The 20,016-nt window shown below is 47.3% G+C and overlaps 5 protein-coding genes across 5 annotated transcripts; 4 read left to right on the top strand and 1 right to left on the bottom strand.

Moving 5' to 3' along the window:
• Window positions 1–5,028: 5,028 nt before the first annotated feature.
• On the top strand, window positions 5,029–7,366 carry lcc11 (ferroxidase, multicopper oxidase; the record flags this gene model as incomplete). Its single annotated transcript, XM_001886691.1, has 10 exons — window positions 5,029–5,180; window positions 5,269–5,378; window positions 5,435–5,529; window positions 5,580–5,754; window positions 5,816–6,036; window positions 6,087–6,221; window positions 6,272–6,630; window positions 6,676–6,866; window positions 6,921–7,161; window positions 7,222–7,366. 10 exons carry the CDS (start codon window positions 5,029–5,031, stop codon window positions 7,364–7,366), a joined length of 1,824 nt encoding a protein of 607 aa, XP_001886726.1.
• Window positions 7,367–7,837: 471 nt separating this feature from the next.
• On the top strand, window positions 7,838–8,380 carry LACBIDRAFT_332188 (uncharacterized protein; the record flags this gene model as incomplete). The annotated part of the gene is made up of 2 exons (XM_001886690.1): window positions 7,838–8,033; window positions 8,127–8,380. 2 exons carry the CDS (start codon window positions 7,838–7,840, stop codon window positions 8,378–8,380), a joined length of 450 nt encoding a protein of 149 aa, XP_001886725.1.
• A 451-nt stretch (window positions 8,381–8,831) lies between these two features.
• Window positions 8,832–9,161, top strand: LACBIDRAFT_308224 (uncharacterized protein; the record flags this gene model as incomplete). The annotated part of the gene is made up of 2 exons (XM_001886689.1): window positions 8,832–8,962; window positions 9,014–9,161. 2 exons carry the CDS (start codon window positions 8,832–8,834, stop codon window positions 9,159–9,161), a joined length of 279 nt encoding a protein of 92 aa, XP_001886724.1.
• Window positions 9,162–11,943: 2,782 nt separating this feature from the next.
• LACBIDRAFT_332187 (uncharacterized protein) lies at window positions 11,944–14,307 on the top strand (the record flags this gene model as incomplete). The annotated part of the gene is made up of 17 exons (XM_001886688.1): window positions 11,944–11,989; window positions 12,035–12,225; window positions 12,273–12,276; window positions 12,500–12,563; window positions 12,615–12,616; window positions 12,809–12,864; window positions 12,924–12,933; window positions 12,988–13,140; window positions 13,195–13,254; window positions 13,302–13,334; window positions 13,400–13,531; window positions 13,601–13,699; window positions 13,754–13,792; window positions 13,846–13,893; window positions 13,980–14,065; window positions 14,120–14,145; window positions 14,295–14,307. 17 exons carry the CDS (start codon window positions 11,944–11,946, stop codon window positions 14,305–14,307), a joined length of 1,062 nt encoding a protein of 353 aa, XP_001886723.1.
• Window positions 14,308–16,404: 2,097 nt separating this feature from the next.
• Window positions 16,405–19,550, bottom strand: LACBIDRAFT_332186 (uncharacterized protein; the record flags this gene model as incomplete). The annotated part of the gene is made up of 10 exons (XM_001886603.1): window positions 16,405–16,757; window positions 16,827–16,888; window positions 17,273–17,280; window positions 17,527–17,562; window positions 17,636–18,127; window positions 18,182–18,316; window positions 18,468–18,632; window positions 18,684–19,037; window positions 19,095–19,255; window positions 19,529–19,550. 10 exons carry the CDS (start codon window positions 19,548–19,550, stop codon window positions 16,405–16,407), a joined length of 1,788 nt encoding a protein of 595 aa, XP_001886638.1.
• Window positions 19,551–20,016: the final 466 nt, after the last annotated feature.

The following is a 20,016-nucleotide window of genomic DNA, read 5'->3' as shown; positions in this document are numbered from 1 at the left end:
ATGTAATGAATGTTCTTGCTTGCTCTGTCCATGGATGTCTGAGATGCGTTCCAACTTTAGCCTGAATCATGGATGTCGGCAACCTCGAGCCGATCATAACTTGCTCCGCAGCATGAAGTTCTTTTCTTGTGTGTTCCTAGTTCCTCATCACCAGTTCGATAAACAGTACTTGAAAAATTCCGCAAAGCTCCAAAAGTCTCGACAGTTGTGGAGCACCTCGGAAATAATATTAATACAATAACACCGACTTCTAGCTTTTCCCCGACTTTTTTTCGACAAGCCTTCAATTGAATGGACGCATTCACGATGGCGCAATACAGCCACGTCGATTTTGGTGAAAGGCAGTTGTTAGGGAGCACGAAACGGCGTGAGGCAGTTCCGTTTTGTGGAGCGCTACCTTTGAACCCTCCTACGATTAGTAGTCTAGGGCGCACGGGTGGGGACGAGATCTTATCTCCTCTCCCCGAGATATTCCTAGTCTCTGAGACTAGCGATCCTGTGCGGGCGAGCCGCACACTTGATTCTGGCATTGATTGTTTTCTTAGTTTTTTCTGGGCTAAGGGGTGATAATTGGGTAGTTTAGTGAATTTGTTATTTTTTCGCCTTGATTGTGCTTTTTCTTCTCGTTATCGGATCTTTTTTTTATGAAATGAACATACTTTTGACTATAGCACATGCCCTCTGATTTCAAGTCCGGATCCAAAGAAGCAGTTTCATGGCTACAATAACAATACTAGTAATGGTCCTCGACAAAGGCCACCAACGTCAAAAATAATCTTCATCTATACAGCCATCGATCGTTTCCATTGCAACTATGCTCGGAATATCTTCGACAAATTGTCTGACAAACAGACGGGGATTTTCATGTGATTCATTTTCAAAGTTCGTGTACATTGACTTTGGTGGAAGGAGGCTTTAGCTATCTGTATAAAACCTCATCCAAGTAACCCCAGTATTTCTCAAGTTCCCGCAACGTCCTCATTGTACATACCCCAAGCAGAAACAGCCTAAGATCGTCAATTTAGGATGCACCTTCCAACTTCGAAATTCCGACTCTGGATCGTAGTCGTCATCCTCCTTTGCATCATGCCCATACAATTTGCCAAGGCCTGCAACTTCTGGACGTGTGGCGTCGTTCATTGCAATTTTTTTCATGAATGGCGTTGTCTGCCAGGTGAGTCCTATTCATCGCGATTGGGAAGTAAACATCACCTTTTCTGACGTCGACGCTCTGACTTGGATTTTCAGATGGGACATGTCAATGTAAGGGTGGCTCATAAGTCATTACGGACGGGATCGGTAGATGTCGGGTGTGGTGTTGGGCTCAAGGCGACCCTCAGGTCGTCCGTAAAATTAATTATTGTAGCGGAGACGAGAGGTGGTCGAGGACGAGTCTGTCAAGGTTGAACCTAGGCCTGCGATATGCAATGTGGAATAAATGAGTGCAGAGAACGGAAAAACGAACCGAATCTCGTCTTTAATATGCCCATGAGGTCAGCAGCGTAAGGGGACGTTTTTTTATCTCCTGGCAGCGTCAACATCCAATTTATCGAAGGCTGGGCGTCGCTTGACTAAACGAGACTCACAAAGTCAACGACTCGGACTTGGCGAAGCAGAAAAACATACCAGTTACAAAGCTTAGAACACGGTGTAGACGCCAGGCAAGTTACTCCCCAGAATCGTTCGGGTGAAGGAAGGCATGGGAGAGAAAATATCATTCGAGCCTTTGAACAAAATGCTACCATTGACCGGGTACTATTATTCCTTGAGGACTGCTCTGCGCCGCATTCCGCAGAAAGTGATTAACAGTGCGTGGGACGCTGATGATAGTGAAGAGGTGAGGACCATACTTGGATTAGAACCAGAAATGACGATCTCTGGTGCCATAGGGCAGAAGGGTGACAGTTGTTTGGAGGTCGCCAGAATTTGAAGATGCCGGTCCGGAATAATTTAAACAAATGCAAACAACGTCCTTCCCTTCAACCACCACGTCGTCTCTCATGCTTTTCAAATCAACCCAATTGCCGCCTCCACTTCTCGTTTTCAACTTGGCCGATCGACAAAGGCTAGGTGGTTGTGAGTAGAAAGGCGAAGTCAGCCTGCTATGGTGGTGTGTTAGTGAGATAATGTGTTTGTGCCTTCCTTGCTCGCTCTTTCTTTTCATCTGATACCCTTTTTCTTCGTCTGGTCAACCAAACCTTTCGTAACGCCCTCCTGCCAACCTCATCAGCTCCTTTGCCACTCTTTTTCACTATTCGTGGTAAACGACTTTTTTTTTATGCCTCCTTCCCCCGTCGCTGCACCCCTTTCCCTCCTTTGAGCCTTCATTAAACCTTGACCTTTTCTTCTCTTTAATCCTTCCCTTTTGAAGTTCAACTTCATTACGACGTTGTCGATGGGAATGCAGAAAAAAAAATGACTGACCATCTTATAGATGCAGTCGGAGGTACGATGCGGATTAATTCACTTCCCATTTCTATAGAATCCGGCTCGAGAACAGTGAGGGGTACATACGTGAAACGGGATGTTCCATGATTCTCTTCCTTACTATTCCTTCGTCCGCAATATTTTACTGCCATGAGGAAGAAATTTCGGGAATAGATTCGAGACCTTTACAATTTTCCAAGCGTCATGTATGTCTGGCAGCCAAGCGAGGGTACCAGACCCTCTTTCGCTTGGGTACTACGAGTATGTGTTCCTGCACGCAACGGCACGCGCTTATTCAGGGAGGACTCGAAAATGCATCACGGCAACGCCAAGTCGCTAGGCAATATAATTCTTTCCTTCGTTTACCAGACGCGGCAATTTCGCGATCCATACCTCTGTGCGACAGCGTGCGACGTCCTCAGCGTTATCTGATAAGATGTATGGACAGGAAAATCAAATTCTTTGAAAGTTGTTATGTTTCGATGAAGGCGAGAGAGACCAGACGTCATGCACGAAATAATCGGACGCATGTAGGGAAAACTCAATTTCATTTGTTGAAGTCATTCGGACCTATATAGAGACAATTTTCATTCACTGAAGTCATGCAAAATAATCAGAGTGTTCAAAGCTAATTCCATTTATCCAACCAAGTCATATCGCAAGGAAACAAGTACATAACTCGTCGTTATTCGGGGTGTATAATGTGTGTGTGTGAGTAGGGGGGGGAGCAAAACCAAAAACGAATTAAGCCCTTGGCAGAACCTCAACCGTATCCACAGGCGCCTTCTCGTTCAACGACGTCTCAGCCTCTTGTGACGCTTCTTTTTCCCTGCGCAAATTTTGACGGCGGATGGCGGCTGCTGATTCTTTCCCGAAGAGTTTCGTTCAGCCCTGGTGAGGTGAGAGGGTGGGGTTAATCATGTGAAGAGGGAGGGGAGGACCGAGACGAACCTCTTTGAATTTCAAGTATACCAGCGTGGCGATGACTGCCATCCAGTAAAATATGTATGCGAGGATCGTTCCCACTATGAAATTTTCTGTTAATTTCTTGCACATAAAAGTACAAAGGATGGCTTATGCGAGCCGTTATTCGACCACCCAAAGATCGGACCGAAAATGGACCATCCTTGCCTGTCCAAGTTGTTGGGGGAACAGCAATCGAGGTGCCAGACGTTGCCTTGGACTCTGTACGACCCTGGCCCGTTGCCTAACGCGTCGTCCCCTTGGGTGCCGAGGAGCCTGGCATAGGAGTTCCCTTCGAATTCAGCGACGGCTTTGGAGAAAAGGCCAGCGCCGATGAGGAGAAGGAGATTGGTCATCACGACGAGGAAGACGGTTAGTGCTGTATATAGGGTAAGCACGGAAAGACAGTAGGGCCAAGGGAAAACGGACTTGACCGAGAGGCAAATGAGTAGATTGCGAAACCGACGATGAGACCGCAGATTATTCCGACGATGGCGGCTATGGGGATGGCTGTTGCTTGTTGGCCGAGGGAGACGCCTCCTACAAAAACAACCGCTTCCATGCCTGTGCGTTAAAGTGTGAGAGGAGGCAGGGAAGAGAAAAGAGGGTGAGTGACCCTCTCGGAGAACTGTGATTAGTGGGAGGATGAAGAGGACCCATTTTCCGGCCTTAGATTCGCCGTCTACCTCTGGCGTCAGGGAATTGAATTTAGGACACAGATAATGAAGGGAAGGAGAACGTACTTTTACCGTCAAAGGCGCGCGTGAGCTTGATGCGCCATTTCGCTTTGGCTATTTCTCGGAGTTAGTACGGCAGACGTGAACGGGGAATATATTGCATACCTCGGTCCATCTTGAGCATGCTGACACCCATGACGGAAATCGTGAGAGAAGCAACGAGCTCGAAAATACCTAGGGTGATAATTTTTTAAGAAGGTGACTTACATATATGCGCGTGAACTTACCTTCCCAGCATACAGTGCTTCGGCCTTATCCCACAGGTTAGAGGCTTTGGTAAACCAAACAGCGATGAACCTGGGAAAGTTAGATTGACACTTTGACAGAAGGGTTAAAGATATACTCGGCGCCAATGGAGAGGGCTATGAGCAAACCCAGGGCTGCCCCAGCAAAAATCTAGTAAACACGCGTCTAATTAAGGGTGAAAGAAGTGTAGATAAGGGAGGACGTTACCTGTATGCGCATCTTGCGGATAAGGCAGCGGCGGTGGACGACGTCGTCGACGTTCTCGTTCTTGTCGGACTCCCTTTTGCTCTCTGCCTCACTCACGAGGGTACTTGTTTCCCTGAACTTTGAGCCATCTTCGTGTACGATTTGTTCAGCGAGACCAAGGAGGACGGAGATGATGATGGCGGCCTCGAGAGTCTCGCGGAAGACGATGAAAAAAATGGGGATGGAGAAGAGGTTCTTTGCCATGGGGAGCGAAGGGGAGGTTTCGGGGGGGAAGAGGGAGAATTTTGGGGCAGGATATAAAGCTGTCGAGACCAGCCATGGCTGTATGGATTCATGCCAGATGCATCAAAAAATCCTTATCAGATGACATTTATCCGTTAAGTTCTTCCCATCTGATAAGATTCATCACACATGGAAACCGGATCTTGCCCTTTTCGCCGCTCTCCCCATGCTGCCCACTTCACTCATCATCCTCGCTGCGTTGGCCAGCCCCGCACTCGCTGGCGTCCAGGAAATATGGTGGAACCTCACCTATGTCCAGAACGCGAACCCAGACGGCCTCTTTCCACAACGCGTCGTCAGCGTTAATGGCTCTTGGCCGTGAGCAAATTTTATTGCCCATAATATAACCTGCTGCTAACATGTGTTCAGACCACCGCCAGTCAACGTTCAAACGACTGACTCGCAGCCACTCGCTATTGGTCCATGTTACAAATTCTCTCTCGGACCCTGCCACCTTGCATCACCATGGCATGTTTTTCAAGACTACGTCCTGGATGGACGGTGCCCAAGGCATCAGCGAATGGTATTTCTTTTCACCGACCGCTCCTACTCACCTCTTGACTCCGCTTCAGTGGTATACTTACCCCCTGGTGGTACCTTTGATTACATCGTCCCCGTTAACACCTCCGGCCAATGGGGCACCTACTGGATGCACGGCCACTCATCTGTATGCAACTTCTGCTTTATTTTTCCGCCGCAATTAACGCATGCCTAAAGGGCCAATACGTCGACGGTCTGCGAGCACCTCTGGTCCTTCACCCTCCAAAAAAAGTCGCAGCATACGACGAAGAATTCACCAAGATTCTTGGGGACTGGTATCACGAAGAACATGCCGTCTTGCTGGAGGAGTTCATCAACATTGCCAATCCTGGAGGTGCCGGGCCCGTCCCTGGTACTTAAGTCTCTCTAATCCTTTGGATCGAATTTACTGAAAGAAAAAATAATAATCTCAGAATCTGGATTGATGTACTTTGCCCAAAACTCCACCTACCTCGGGCCTATTGCTGGCTCAAATCCAGCACCTGTCACAAATGCGGTCGGTTTCAACGAGAACGCCACCCTGCCTTTCCAACCAGGAAAGACATACCGCTTGCGCATCGTCAACACGGCTGCGTTCGCCATGATCTACTTCTGGATCGACGGACATGATATGCGTATCATCGAAGTCGATGGCGTATGTCTCCTTTCTTGCTTTCTGCTGCACGATCTAATGTTTGGGTATAGACGGACGTGGAAGAGTATCCGATAGACTTGATCGCCCTCACTGTTGCACAGCGGTACTCGATCCTCGTCACAGCGCGCAACGATACTTCCTCCAACTGGGCTATCCACGCCAACATGGACACAGACATGTTCGACGTTGCTCCACCGGCTTTAAATCCCAGTACGTCTTTTGCGCAGTTTCTTAGATCCTTCCTGACCTCCTTGCAGACGTCACATCCTCCATCACTTACAACGCCTCCGCGCCCTTGACCGATAACGGGTTCGTGGATGAGTACCACGACGTGAACGATACAGCCCTCGTCCCCGTCATCGTCGTGGCCCAGCCCGCCGCGACCAAGACGATCGAGCTCGAAGTCTCCTTCGACACCGTGGACGACGGCACCAACAGGGAAATGTTCAACGGAATCACGCATAACAATCCCCTCGTCCCTGCTGTCTTGTCTGACCTCACACTTGACGAGAACGCGACGGTTCCAGGGGCTTATGGACCTACGAGCTTCATCGATATCGTGATTAAGAATGGAGATGCCGGAAAACATCCTTTGTACATTCGGATGCCTAGTTTGAACCGCAAAGCAATTCCTTAAAGCCCTTTGCACGGACATAAACCCATGCTTGTTGGCCGCGCGACGGACTATACTTCCTCTGACCCTACGCTGAACCCGCCCATTATAGAAGGGCAGGCGAACCCCATCCGCAGGGACGTGGTGGGAATCCCATCCATGGGGTCAGCGACGATGCGAGTGGTGGCTGGTAACCCTGGAGTGTGGTTCTTGCATTGTAACGTCTTCCTTCGTACTACAAGGTGGACGTAAACTAACGGAATGCCAAAAGGTCACATCGAATGGCATCTCGAAGTCGGACTGTCCGTCCAGTTTGTCGAAGCGCCTCTGCAGGCTCAGCAGCATAACGGCGTCCCGCAGAAGTTGCTGGATAACTGCAAAGCTCTGAATAATATCCCCACGTCAAAAAATGCAGCCGGTATCGCCTCAGCCACTGACCTCCATGGTCTTCCTTTGGGTCCTTACCCACAAATTTTGGGGTGGCGACCGAGGGGTATTGGCGCTATGTTTAGGTACGTTTCTTTTCTTTTCTTTTTTTTTTCCCCACTTCGCGACGCGATCGCTGACGGTGGGTGTGTCTTGACAGGAGTTCAGGGCATGCTCAGCGTGGTTTGGTTTTTCCTTTGCGAGGATCTGCTCATGAACCTCTCGTTCCATCTCCTCTTCCGTGACTCGCCCGCCAAGGGAGCCCGTTTTGTTTGGTCTTATAAAACCTAAGAACAAGGAGGCTTGAGCGTTATGGAAAAGGATTGATTGTTAATTAATTAGTTACCCCCTCTATTTACGACTTTATGCGATGTGTACGATGAGAGAACACGTTTTGATGTCATACCCTAAGAAGGCGCTCTTCGTCTACGAAAGCGAACGAAAAAACAAAAATGGTTACTGTAAGATACCTAATGCGCCTACACAGGCTAAGTTTCTATTGCGAAGCAACTGGAGGAAAGAGGGAACCGTGCCGAATGCATTTGTCCCTCAAAGAGTGGTGGAAGTTCTCTAGGTGTTCAGCAGGGGGGTATCACAATCTGTCGGAGAAGATGTATCCTTTATTCTTATTTATGCGAGCAAAATCTGCGTGCACGGGCCTTGTCACGATTTCCTTGCTTTCGTGACAGGCATTGTTGGGGGATGAGCGTGATGCTATCCTCATCTTGACGCACACCCAACACCGCTCCCTCTTCTTCCAACATGACCATGACCCTGCTATTCAAGCTCATCCTGAAACACGTACCGCGCCTTTCTCAATGCTCACAAGTCCAAGTGGCCTACGTGGGCATGCTCCTGCTCGGGTATCCTGAGACTTGGTTATACGCTTCGGGCCTTAGGTCCGGACGGTCGTCAAGTTGGAGAAGGATCGTTACTGTCGCGGGAGTTGAAACGAGGAGTGGGGCTGGTGTTGGGTGATGAGGGTCTCGGGCGCTTCCCGTACGTCCCTCCAGTTTTTTCTTTCCTCGCCGTACTGACCAACGGGGCGTAGGTCATCCCCAACGACTCCCCATTGGCCCGACAAGAAGGCGCCCAACTCATCCCCCAGCGTATATACAAACCAACGTCGCTTTGACGCTCCTACATCCAAGTCACTCGAGCTACGTGGGCGGGGAGTCGCGCAGGGAGAGATACGAGCTTGGTATTAGTTCCTCTAAAGACGTCATTCTTCCCGACTGGATCCAAGCAGGCCGGGGGGGAAGTGAGAGCCCAAAATATCATATGGTTCTTGTGAGGGAGGAGTAAACGGGTGGTGGCGTGGTTCAGAACCTTCCAATGCGCGAGGATGAGATGGTTACTTATGTGAGAGGAGGATGGGTGGGTGGAGGTTGTTATGGTGTTCCGGCGAGGGGGTTGATTGGGTTTATGCGAATTTTAAAATGATGTTCGTCCGGGTGAGTCGTTTGTGCTTGCGTCTTTTGGCCGTTTGACGTTGATTTTTGGATAGGACGATTGAACATATCCTCAAAGAATACAAACCGTATAGAGGAGATATGCGGGATGCTCTCCATCCATCCTCAATCACAAGTTTTGTCTCAAAATCAAAATCTCTTCCGGGAGTCCTTGCTCATCCACCCACAAATCCAGTTTACCTAGAAGCTAATTCAAGGTCTCTACCTAAATTTCTCCATCAAGAAACAGCTTACCAACATACGAGCTGCCCAGCGGATGAGAACATCGTGCTTCGCCGAGGATTATGACGCAGGAGGATGCACTAGCGTATATGGATGGTGATGAGATTGTGGAGGTTACGCCCGGGAGTGTTACATTGAGGAAGATTGTGTTGGATCAGGCTAAGAGGGCGAGGATGAAGGGGGGGAGAAGCAGGTGGGCGGTTATGTCGTTCATTGAGTGCTTTGACTCGAATATAGCTAATAGAATACCCTACGCATCGCTTGCTCGACAACAAATCTTATATCAAAGAAATCCCCGGCTTTCATGTGAACATGCTGGCTCCTCTCCATTTCTGAGTCCGCAAGCTGCCAAAGTGATGCGAGGCTTGTCTTGTCTTTTATATGATAATTGAACGGTTTCACCTGGCTCACGCCCAGAGCGCTTGCTGTTACAAACCACAGTCCGGAAGGATGGCTCAATACCCATTTATTTCAAACCTATCGAAAACTTGTGATTGTTCTTTTCGGTTATGGCAGTCTTTGCTCTACTATTTGTGGACGCTCGCCCAGATTGTGTCAGTGGAGCGGAGGAGCTTTATATGTATTCGTGTGACAACTACTACGGAGGCCCAGCCTCTACGCTTCCTGATTTCATTTAGAGCTTATCGAGTTAGAGTAGTCATCGACCCTCCCCTGCGGCCACCAAGCGGCCACCTCAGAAGCGTCAGGCAAGAGGTGTCAGATCCACCGATCCTGGCCGTCAGATCCATTTATGACAAAGCACAAGCGGTGATATCCGAAGGACGGCATGTCAGCGGCATCTAGCATTCCCATCAAATTTAAACAACTCCGCTGCACAAGTGTTTGAGGCTGAGTGAGCGTCGATTTTGAGTCCACTAGTGTACCACAGGATATCACCTATTCATACTATGCACGAAACTACATCAAATCAGAGGTAATGTAATTTGTGCTAAATTTTAAAGAAGAAGTGAGGATAATATGGGAAGACAATTTCAAAGAAAGACATTTGAGTCGGTAGTAACACTGCGAAAAAAGATGGTGGGTAGTGAATCGACGGCGTTGGTAGTTGAATAGGTGGGATTAGAATTTAATGATAAAATGACGAAGGATTGGTATTTTTTTGCCTCGGCCTCCTAGGAGGATTACCTCGCTCGAGCTCGTTGGGGATGGACAGAAACAAGATAGAAGGTTCAAGTTACAACGGGTTTGCATGGCGCACATCGGTCACGGTGCTAGCCCTTGTCTATCATCTGGAATGCCTAGTCTTGTTCCTTCCTCTTCACTTAGAGCGATTTTTTCATAGAACTCTTGAAGTTGCGAAGAACGAGAGATGAAGGGGCTGTGTTGCCAGTAGGAGTATTTTAGTCGATTTGATTGAACGAGGGTAGTAGAGTAGAATTATACGAAGAGAGAGAATGTGGTTTCACACTACGCACAAACTTATTCGACCATTTTCCGAAGCAAGGACGCATCTGGAGATGTGGACGAAGGTGAATGCAGTACTCATGCCATTTTGATCTCACAGAATAAGCCGCCTCAAGCCGCATCGTGCGAGATTCCCTAATATGGTATGAGGGTGGTACCCTCATGCTGTGGGAACAACGGTCGGGATCGGAGGATCTGAGGCCTCTTGGCGTCAGGCCTGAGGTGAGCTCGAGAAACCCGGTAAAAGCCGGAAATCTATCTTGCCATCTTACCTCATCTTACAGATGTGGAATTTTTTTCCCTCACACAAAAAAGGATCAATCTAATCAGAAACCCCATTTCCGCCAGAAACCCAGGGGTCTCTCGTCGTCGGTTTGAAACCCCCCCTCCATCCACTACCAAATGTTGTTTGGCTATGTTTTTAGAAACCTACGTCGGAGATTGTGTGATAACTTGCCGAGCACCTGCCGTCTGCCCAGCGCTAAAGCCTTGTATCACCTCTTCCTTCGCCACCATCGTTATGTCAACATTTCCTGTGTCTGGGAACCAGGAGAAATACGCCGCCAGTGTACTATCAGGTCTCCTCAAGCCGACGAAAAGGAGCGAGAGGCAATCCATGACCCATCAACGCTCAATCTGAAGGGCAGACCAAGATCACAGAGGATGACAGGGGCGGCGGCCGCCCTCGAGGTGGAGGAGCTGTTATTCCTGTCCGAAAAACAGGCAACTTTGGGCGGAAGTGAGGTGTAAGTCGTTAGGAAGGCCACACACTCTCAGCCTGCCCACTAGTCCCTCGCTCTTAGCCTTTCAGAGTAAAGCACATACTGTAATTAGAATTGCCCCAATAACTTAGATACTGGCGAGTAACACACGCCCCCAGCTTGAGCGCCAGTCGGGTGACTATGTGCAAATCAAAGGCTACATACAAAACTACTTGCGTTCCAGCAGTGAGTGAGCCGCACGTCGGACATCAAATATCTTGATTGTTGGCTATTGACAACACAGGTTTCTGCCCAACCAATTTAGAAACCATAGAGTTTCACGTAGAAAGGAGGATTTCTGGATAGTTTAATCCCACAAAAAGGTCCCATACATAAGCTGCAGAGTAAGCTAGAGTAAGACACCCGCACAAGTTTTACCTCCGTCTTCCCAGGCTCCTAAAAGCAGCCGCTCGTTTCGCGATGCTTTCGTACTCAGGAGGAGAACTAAATATGTGATGGTTATATAATCTGATGGGGAAGACCAAATAAACAAACCTAGCTCGCGAGAGAGCTGCCGGAAAATGTACTCGGGGAGCTCCGAGATCATTGATTAACCCTAACGTTGGGTCCCAAATCTGCATCATGTGATCAAGAAACAGGCGCGTCACATTTCAGTCACTAACACATTTTGGAAAAAAATCCCCTGTATGGAAAATCTACAGCACTTTCACTTTATTTAGGTATTGTAAATTTGCCATTGGATAGTTAGGCCTCTTTATGGGTTGTACATACCAAGTACATATATAGTTTTGAACTTGACATGACATTGGACCTTGGAGACTCATAACGAGTTATTGTGGCCCATTGAATTTGCAGCACAGTTCTGCACCTTTCATCCTATGTGTTCCATAGCCTCTCCTCTGCCGCCAGACGTAGTATTTGGTTCACTGACTTTAAGAATCATTGATGCTTGAGCCGTCGAGGATCTGTCACGAAGGCCCAGAAAGGCCGTGGGTTTGTCAATGGGACCCAACATTAGGGTTAATCAATGATCTCCGAGCTCCCCGAGTACATTTTCCGGCTTTCGTTCTTAGGTTTGTTTATTTGGTCTTTCCCATCAGATTCTATAACCATCACAGATTTAGTTCTCCTCCTGAGTACGAAAGCCCTGCGAGACGAGCGGCTGCTTTTAGGAGCCTGCCGTCTTCCCCCCTCATTCCGGTTCATCTTTCAAGGAGACAGTGCTGACCCTGCACTCGAATCAAAACAAGGCTGCCGCCTCTATTCAATTGTTCCCGGATGGACGTTAGTGGTGCGGCGAGGTGAACCGGTTAGTCTCTTGTGCAGACCTTAGCATTACAAATGATAGTCGATTAGGAATGTGTGTACCCAATGTGCACCTCCATCCTCTTTGGACGTTTCAAGCTGAACGGGGAAATCGGTGATCCCCGATCAGCCAATAAGATCGTTCGCACACGAGGGGTTTTGCGCGGACGGTTTTCGCTGTCCGCTTTCTAGCCCTTGTGATTATCGCACACTTGCCCTTGAACAAAATCCTAAACTCCTCCGATTTCAGTCTTTACCGTCTGCTGCCATGTCTTGAGTGGTCCTGAATCGGCATGTATGGGCTCTCATTGCATCGGTTTTTGCCAAAGAAACAGAACAAAAGTGAGTCCAGTTCACCAGTCAAATTATTTAGAACTGACTTTTAAGGTCTAGGGGTATGTCGGGGTTGAGCCTGGGATTGGCACTGGGATTGGTATCTCGGCCCTTGATACACTCTCCCACCGTTCAAGATAGGGGACACATGTTTACATTTTTGATTCAGGTACCGGTCTCCTGACAAGTTATATCATGTCAAGGCGCTGAGGAGAGCCCATTACCTTTGCACTCCCGATTCCACATCACCTTAGACATGGCGGCGCCCGCTCAGCTCATTGATTATGTGGCTGCAGAACGGCTTACCACGGTGCGTATCTACATGTCTACAAAATCGTCCTTCCCCTCTAACGAAAAAAAAAAACACAGTTGTTCGATGGTAAGCCGCCTACGACGATTTCAAAACTCTAAAGCTGATGAGTCTTCCACGCAGTTGCGGCGGCGATGCTGTTGGTATACGACTGCTCACTGACATTGGGCATGGAGATTGAGTTTGTGTGGTCATCGCCATGGGGGTATATGACAGTGCTTTATATCGTTCAACGATATTTGCCTTTCTGTGACGCTATTTTTCTCTGTCTGCCTCGTGAGTACATAAAATCACTCTCTCTTTACAATGTTTCACCATTTTCTCTTCTAGCCCAATTGGCGATAAATATCGACCCATATGGTTGCCTTATCGTTCAAACGATACGAGGATGTATGCATTCTCTTTAAAACGTGGTCGTTTGGCTCATCGTTTCATAGGGATGATGATTTTTGGCTGGATTTTGTCCGAAGGTGTGAATTCTCTTCATTTTATTATAGCATGCCATCTGACGTCCTTAATGATGTATTGTTCCTAGCAATCTTGACCCTGCGCGTATGGGCAGTATGGAAACGAGATCGGCATATGGGTGTCTTTCTGATATTCCTAATTACGCTCGCAACCGTGGCGGAGATATATGTGACGATAATCTTCTATCGCGACCTACAATGTTTGTCCACCATCTGTTATACTGAACTACTGAACCATCATCTCACCGCAACTGACACCCCATGTTAAGTTGGTGCAAAGCCATACCCAGAATTTGTCGGTTGCTTTTTCACCAGTGCAAGTCACATCGTGTACGTGAATTGGGTTGTATTCATGATTTACGAAGCTAGTAAGCATTCACTTCTACCCTGGTGTACGGCATCCGCAACTGATTGTCTCCCAGTAATACTGGTCTTGATGATAATTCCTGGAATTGCTTCCTGTAAGACCCATACAGTGCCTAGTTTTCCGCTTGCTCATAAGCTGCCCTTTTAGATCAGCGAGGAGGGAATGTTGATCTGCATCACGTGATATATCGCGAAGGTAAGATATTGAATTTCACCGAGAGAGATGCACCTAAATCGCCTTCAAACATAGGAATAATAATGTATATCTACCTTGTTGGTAAGCGACGGTCGGCACGACACATTCATTGTGTGCTAATGCAGCAACAGCTCTTTCAATATTCAACGTTGTAGTCGTGTTTGCGCTCTCTGTAAGTCGATACAGTGTCTTTGTGTGAACCAAACTAACCACTCAACTTCTGCAGAGAGAGTATCTTGCCGTTATCTCCAAGTACGTTTATCTTCTACCTCTACGTGTAAAATGACTGATCAAGTCAAGTGTGGAACGCGTACTCCACGCACTGTTGACGAGTAGGGTCGTGCTTCATATTCGAGAATACATAAAAAGGCATCAACCATCGTATACCGATGGTCTTACAGACCTACACGTTGACCTGGATGCTAGCCAACCGAGAAGCCGATTGCAAAAACGATGGAGAGTATGATACGCCTTGACTCCGGTTTTGTTTCTGCGGCGAAGTTCATTCCAGTTGACATCGGAACGGACTGGAGGCTTAGATTTCTCCACGTGCTGGGTACCTTGCGCCTGTGAGGAGCCTGGGGGCACCGGAGTCTGTTTAACGAGCACAGATGAGCGCGAATGAAGGACCATGCTGTCGTTTATGCTGTGGTCCTCCTACAACTAGAATAATTTACACAAGTGGGAGAGGAGCAATTGGCTTTTTGCGCTGAATGTCATGCCCAATAGAGAAGGAGGGAATGAGTGGAATTGAGCTTACAACGAAGGATCAAGATGAGAGGCAGCTAAGACACCGCACAAAAGTAACAAACATCAGATTGTCACGATAAACATCAGCTTAGACCTGAAAGAGACGTTGAACTAATTGAAAAACACAGGGACGAATAGACCAGTTCCAATTATGTAAATCGGGTCTCGGCATGGTTTATAATTGGGAATAAGTTTGAAGTTCAAACCTGGGTCGTAGTTCCAACCCACGTTATTCGTGCTCTCCTCCCGTCATCCCACTCACCTTCTTGCCCCCCTTTCCTATATCCTCTTCTTCAACCATAGGAGCGCGGGTTGTGTCCGCTGGCTGTTCAAACGACAACAACGTCAAAGGCCTCGGGAGTTGCCATACAGCGGAAAGCCCTGGACCTTAGCTTCCTACCAGAAGAACTCCACGTTCAAGTGGGCAGGCGACGACGACTGACGATGCGACTACGATCCCAACGCTCCGCAGCATAAGGCCACCAGCGCGTCATCCACTCTGTGAGCAGCCAGTCGATTAGCTCATCATCAAAAATGGGTGGGAAGGCACGATTACGAAAAGTAAGCCATGACAGATCACGGAGGGAGTGGGGATGGGGTGGGTAGAGCTGACGATGGTCTAACCAACGAGGACAAAACAAACAGTCTTTCTGAAGAAAAAGAAAGATAAACTTGAGCGGGAGTGGTGGCTCAAAGAATGATTAGTGAGAGTCCGCACCTGCAAGGCATGCATGACTAGCATTTCCTTTACACCACTTCTAAGGTCTCCCCGTCGCTATTCGCCCCCAAGCAGTTGTTGAAGATGCTTGGGTGGTTGTAGAATCATTCCGAAACCGAAAAACTGTGTCCAAGAGACGCGCATCCTAAGATACTTGAGTGACTTCGGACTGACAGACGGGGCGAGGATTGTGGAATGATTCACCTTGATATGATTCTGAAATTATTCATTAGCTATGCCTCGAATTAGAGGGTTAGAAGACGTACCAGCAGCGAGAAAGTGTTGAACGGAACAGCCGTCTAGCGTTGTCGGAGACTCCGAGGTAATGATGGTCGTCGAGGACAACGTTGACGTTGATCAGAACATGTTGATCAAAGTTTGGCTTCGTCACCCTCAATAGAAAAAAAACCCCAGGTAAAAGTCCGGCAGTGGTCGCGGCACAGTCAGTTCTACGGTTACATGAAGTATGTCGGAAATTTCCCTGGCGCCTAATAAGGGTTATTAGGCACCCAAGGCACCTGACGTCTAATAATGGCTTACAATTTTGCAGTTAATTTATTAAGTTTGAGGTCAACCTGATTAGATCAGATTATCAGGCCTGATAAGGCTGAGGTGCCTTCACAAGTCGGTCCTGACTTTCTAATAGGAATGGAAAATTATATTAGTCGAAGTACCTACTTACTTCGACCACATTATGCTAGTAGGTTGTATATCATATTACTAGTAGTTACTTGTATGTTTAACTGGTGCTGCACTCGGGATTCGAACTCTGGACCTTACCATTATTTGTTATATTTGTACCTGTTACTGGACTTCTTCATAGTTACCACTAAGCCATTCGACCGTTAAATAGCAAGCAATGTCGGTCTACTATAAGCCATTAGGACACACTAGCTGCAAGTAGTAGGAACAAATGTCGCCGCTCGTGTTAAAACGAAAAAACAACACATTTAATTGATAATCGGAGTATTCTACAACGGAAGATATACTCCTAAGTAACGACCACAGCTAACTAACTCGCAAACTGCATCCGACGAGGGAAATCAACGGCGCTTCGTCGTTCCTTTCTTTCCACGGGTGGTGCACTTCTGAGGCTGTTCAGCAGCGATCGGAATGACAGGTTCGGTGGAATTGATGGAGCTAGGTGCAGCTGCAGCAACCTGTCGCCTGTTGGCGGCGCGGCGTGGCAGCGGTTTGACGGGCTCTGTCAAATTATCCCCTGGACCTTGCACAGCTTCGAGATTTTCCGAGTCCGTCCCTTGGGAATCAAACGCTGTCGCCCCAGTGTTTAAAATGGACGTGATGGAGGGACTGGAAACGGGGGGTGGAGCCACAGGAGCGGGATGAATCCGATTCCCCGATGGTTGCGACGCAATTGTGTTCGGCGCGCTGGAGGCTGAATGCTGGTGGGTATGGCGGTTGTTCTGCACATTTAATCCCCGCACGCAACTTTCCGAGCGCGCACGCAACTTTCGACCAGCGCGCAACTTTTGGATGCTAAATTTGACCGCACGGCGCAACTTCCGACTATGTAAAGGCATCAACTCTTCCATGTAATTCCTTTTGAACCACCCTCTAGCTACCCCAGCCCTACCTTCTACCACTTCATATAATTTTTATCTAAAATGACCAGGTCACAATTTCGCACTTTTCACTGATTTCTATTCATCTCCTTCATATTAATTCTTATAGTCATCCCCAGGCCATCTGCTTGCTTCAAATTGACCAAAGGGTATCCTGTAGCATGTGAATCAGTTGTTATACGTAGTAATGAAGGTTACTGGCAAGACTGGTGATGTAACTGATGAGTAGTATGCTCCTCCACCCCTCTCCATGCACCATCTCCCATGTAAAGTGCCCCTATATTCTCATTGCTATACTATTATACTACCTTTCTATCAAATAACATACATGACACACTAAATTACAGCATAAATAACAAAATGCTTGAGAGTAACAGTGGCTCGGGGGATATGGTGAGAACCAGTACCGGATTTGGTAGTTGGCAATGATCAAGCCGATAATTCCGATCCTGATGATGGAATTTACCTTAGAAGGATATTGAGACTCCGCCTGATCGCTTCTCATGTTGCAACGTCAACCTTCTACACTGTCACACGTTGACGGACATATGCCGCTCGCTGTCAAGCACAATGAGCTCGTACCTTAGTTTCAATGCAAAGTATTTGATACAATAGATTCTGCAATGATACTCTACGTACTATTTTAAAATTGAAACAGAGAAAAGAAGATTTAGGCAATAAATAGATGTACATTATGTGAGCTTGCCGTGTTCAACGACGATGAGAGACTTCGGGACGATGTTGAGGATTGCTTGGGTGACGTTGCATGAGAAATGCTAGACCAAACAACCGAATTTAGCATCCAAAAGTTGCGCGCTGGTCGAAAGTTGCGTGCGCGCTCGGAAAGTTGCGTGCGGGGATTAAATGTGCAGAACAACCGCCATAGGTGGGAGGGAGATTCTTGGACATGAAGTTGACGAAGAAATTGTGAAATCTCCTCGTCGTCGTTTCCGTTTCCGTTCGTGTCGTCTTCAAATTCCTCCCCAGACTCCGAAGCTGGATGCACGTTGGGGAAAAGTCTTGCATCCCAAATCCTGTAAAGTTGAATGATTGCTGACGAAGATTCCCGTGAAAGTGTCAAGATCTTTTTGTATGCGTCAAAGTCGGCAAAATAACCGATCCCAGTCACATTGCCAACCCCCGCTCCTGTGAGTTCAGTATCCGTTGACATAATGAAGCGAGCCTGTGAACGAAATATCAATAAAAAAGTGATAGGTGTTTGAAAACGAAATCATACCAGGGTTGCGACACAACAAATTAGGCCAGCTGTAGTTCCAGACTCTGAACGAGAAGCGTAAGGGCTGTTTGACCGCAGGATCGGCAGTGCATCACCAAATATCGCACTCGGCCTGTAGATAATTAAAAGCGCCACCTGACCATAAAGATAGTAAATCAGAATTTGATGAAAGTAATATGAGAAAATATACCTTGAGCAAGTATTCACTGCGGAAGAGGAGTGTTGTATCCGAAGCGTCTGAGTTTTCGAAGAAAAAAGGTGGCAAGCGTGGGTAACGTGTGCTCACTGTCTTGCCGCTCGCATTGTACCCAAGCAAGGTATTGATGGTCGAGTTGGTTGAGCGATTGAATTTACGCAAGAAAATGTCAGGAGTAAGGCCGAAAATTGTGGCAGCATTTTTGCGCAGGCGATCGATGATGCTTGAACGGCTAGAAGACAATTCTTTCATGAACTGTACGATGTTCAGCCCATCCCAAAGATTTGAAAGGAATTAAATACGAACCTTTGTCGCAAAGTCGCTGTGACTTTGCATATAATCATGTAGGCGCTCGGGAACGCAATCATACAGTTCCATGGTCGCACCAAGCTTCAGGTTATCGTCACTTGAAAATCTTTCAGCGCTATTTGATTCAAATGATGGTTTTGGATTGCGGAAATCGTCGGCGCGGACCCAGGGTTGATGGAAAAGCATGTATATCTGGGCGAGCTTGGCAATCTCTTGATCCGCACTCAACAACTCTTCCGATGCTCCTACCTTTTGGCCGCCTTTCTTCACTTTGGCAGTGGCTAGCTCCAGCTTGAGCTCAGAGATAATGCGCTGTGCATCATTGATTTCTCTGTGCGCATCTCGAAGAGCCTGTCATTATAATTGAAGTTTAAATAAAATGTGCATTGATAAGCAAGTAGCACGTACCTCTTTCAATTCATCCGTAGTCATGCTGTCATACATCAACGCAGTACAGTCACACTGAAGTCGTGATGTGGTAGCGGTGCCAGAAGAGATGGAGCTTGTTGCAATTGAAAAAGACATGTGTTCGAGTGTGTAATGGGAGCGGATGACCAGCAAAAAAAAGTCTGGAGGACCATCGCATTTTATTTAGAAGTTCGGCAGTCTTTGCACAGCCCACTGGGTAACAAATGAAAAGAACGAGCTTGATCGGCCTGTTGCTCTCTGACTACAGGTGAAATTTGACGTAAATAATGGTTAACACAATGTGTTTTTAATCACCGTGCTACACGACTGCTCAGATTTGTGCAAGCCTTACCACAATTGCTATATTTACATATTCCGCAACAGACTCAAATGAAAATGATGGATGGTGTGGAATTGCAGATTGGTTCACTCACGGCACTTCTTCTTTTCATTCATTTTTCGCTTCTTTTTACATTTTACAAACTCTTCTTACTTCTATTCCAGTCTCTGTTCATTTTTCTAGGTTATGAAGAACATTCAGAAGTGTCTTTGTGAATGCACATTGAATGCGCATCAAATGCGCGATCGAGCAACTTTGTGCATTCCGGCAACTTACTGTAGACAACTTGATGGATGACATCATCATCGGCAACTCATTCAATTGGTTTTAGGAACCGCTTGAGTTTTTGTTTTTGTACACTCAGACTTTCATTTCATTCTTTTTGCTTGTAAGTTCTGTCATGTATAAAAGGTGCTCCCCCATGGAGTACTTCTTGAGTCTTTCCCCTTCACTTGTCATATTTCCACCACCTGTCTCATGGTCATCAAGCAATGTCCTTGAAAATGCTACATCTTTTTATGTAAACCCATTCTCTGATAGATTTCCATACTCACATATCTCTTAGATAGCCTTTTAGAGCAA

The sequence above is a fragment of the Laccaria bicolor genome, genomic scaffold, assembly GCF_000143565.1.
Source record: "Laccaria bicolor S238N-H82 LACBIscaffold_39 genomic scaffold, whole genome shotgun sequence".
Classification (NCBI taxonomy): Eukaryota; Fungi; Basidiomycota; class Agaricomycetes; order Agaricales; family Hydnangiaceae; genus Laccaria; species Laccaria bicolor.
This window is presented reverse-complemented; position numbering and strand designations above follow the sequence as displayed.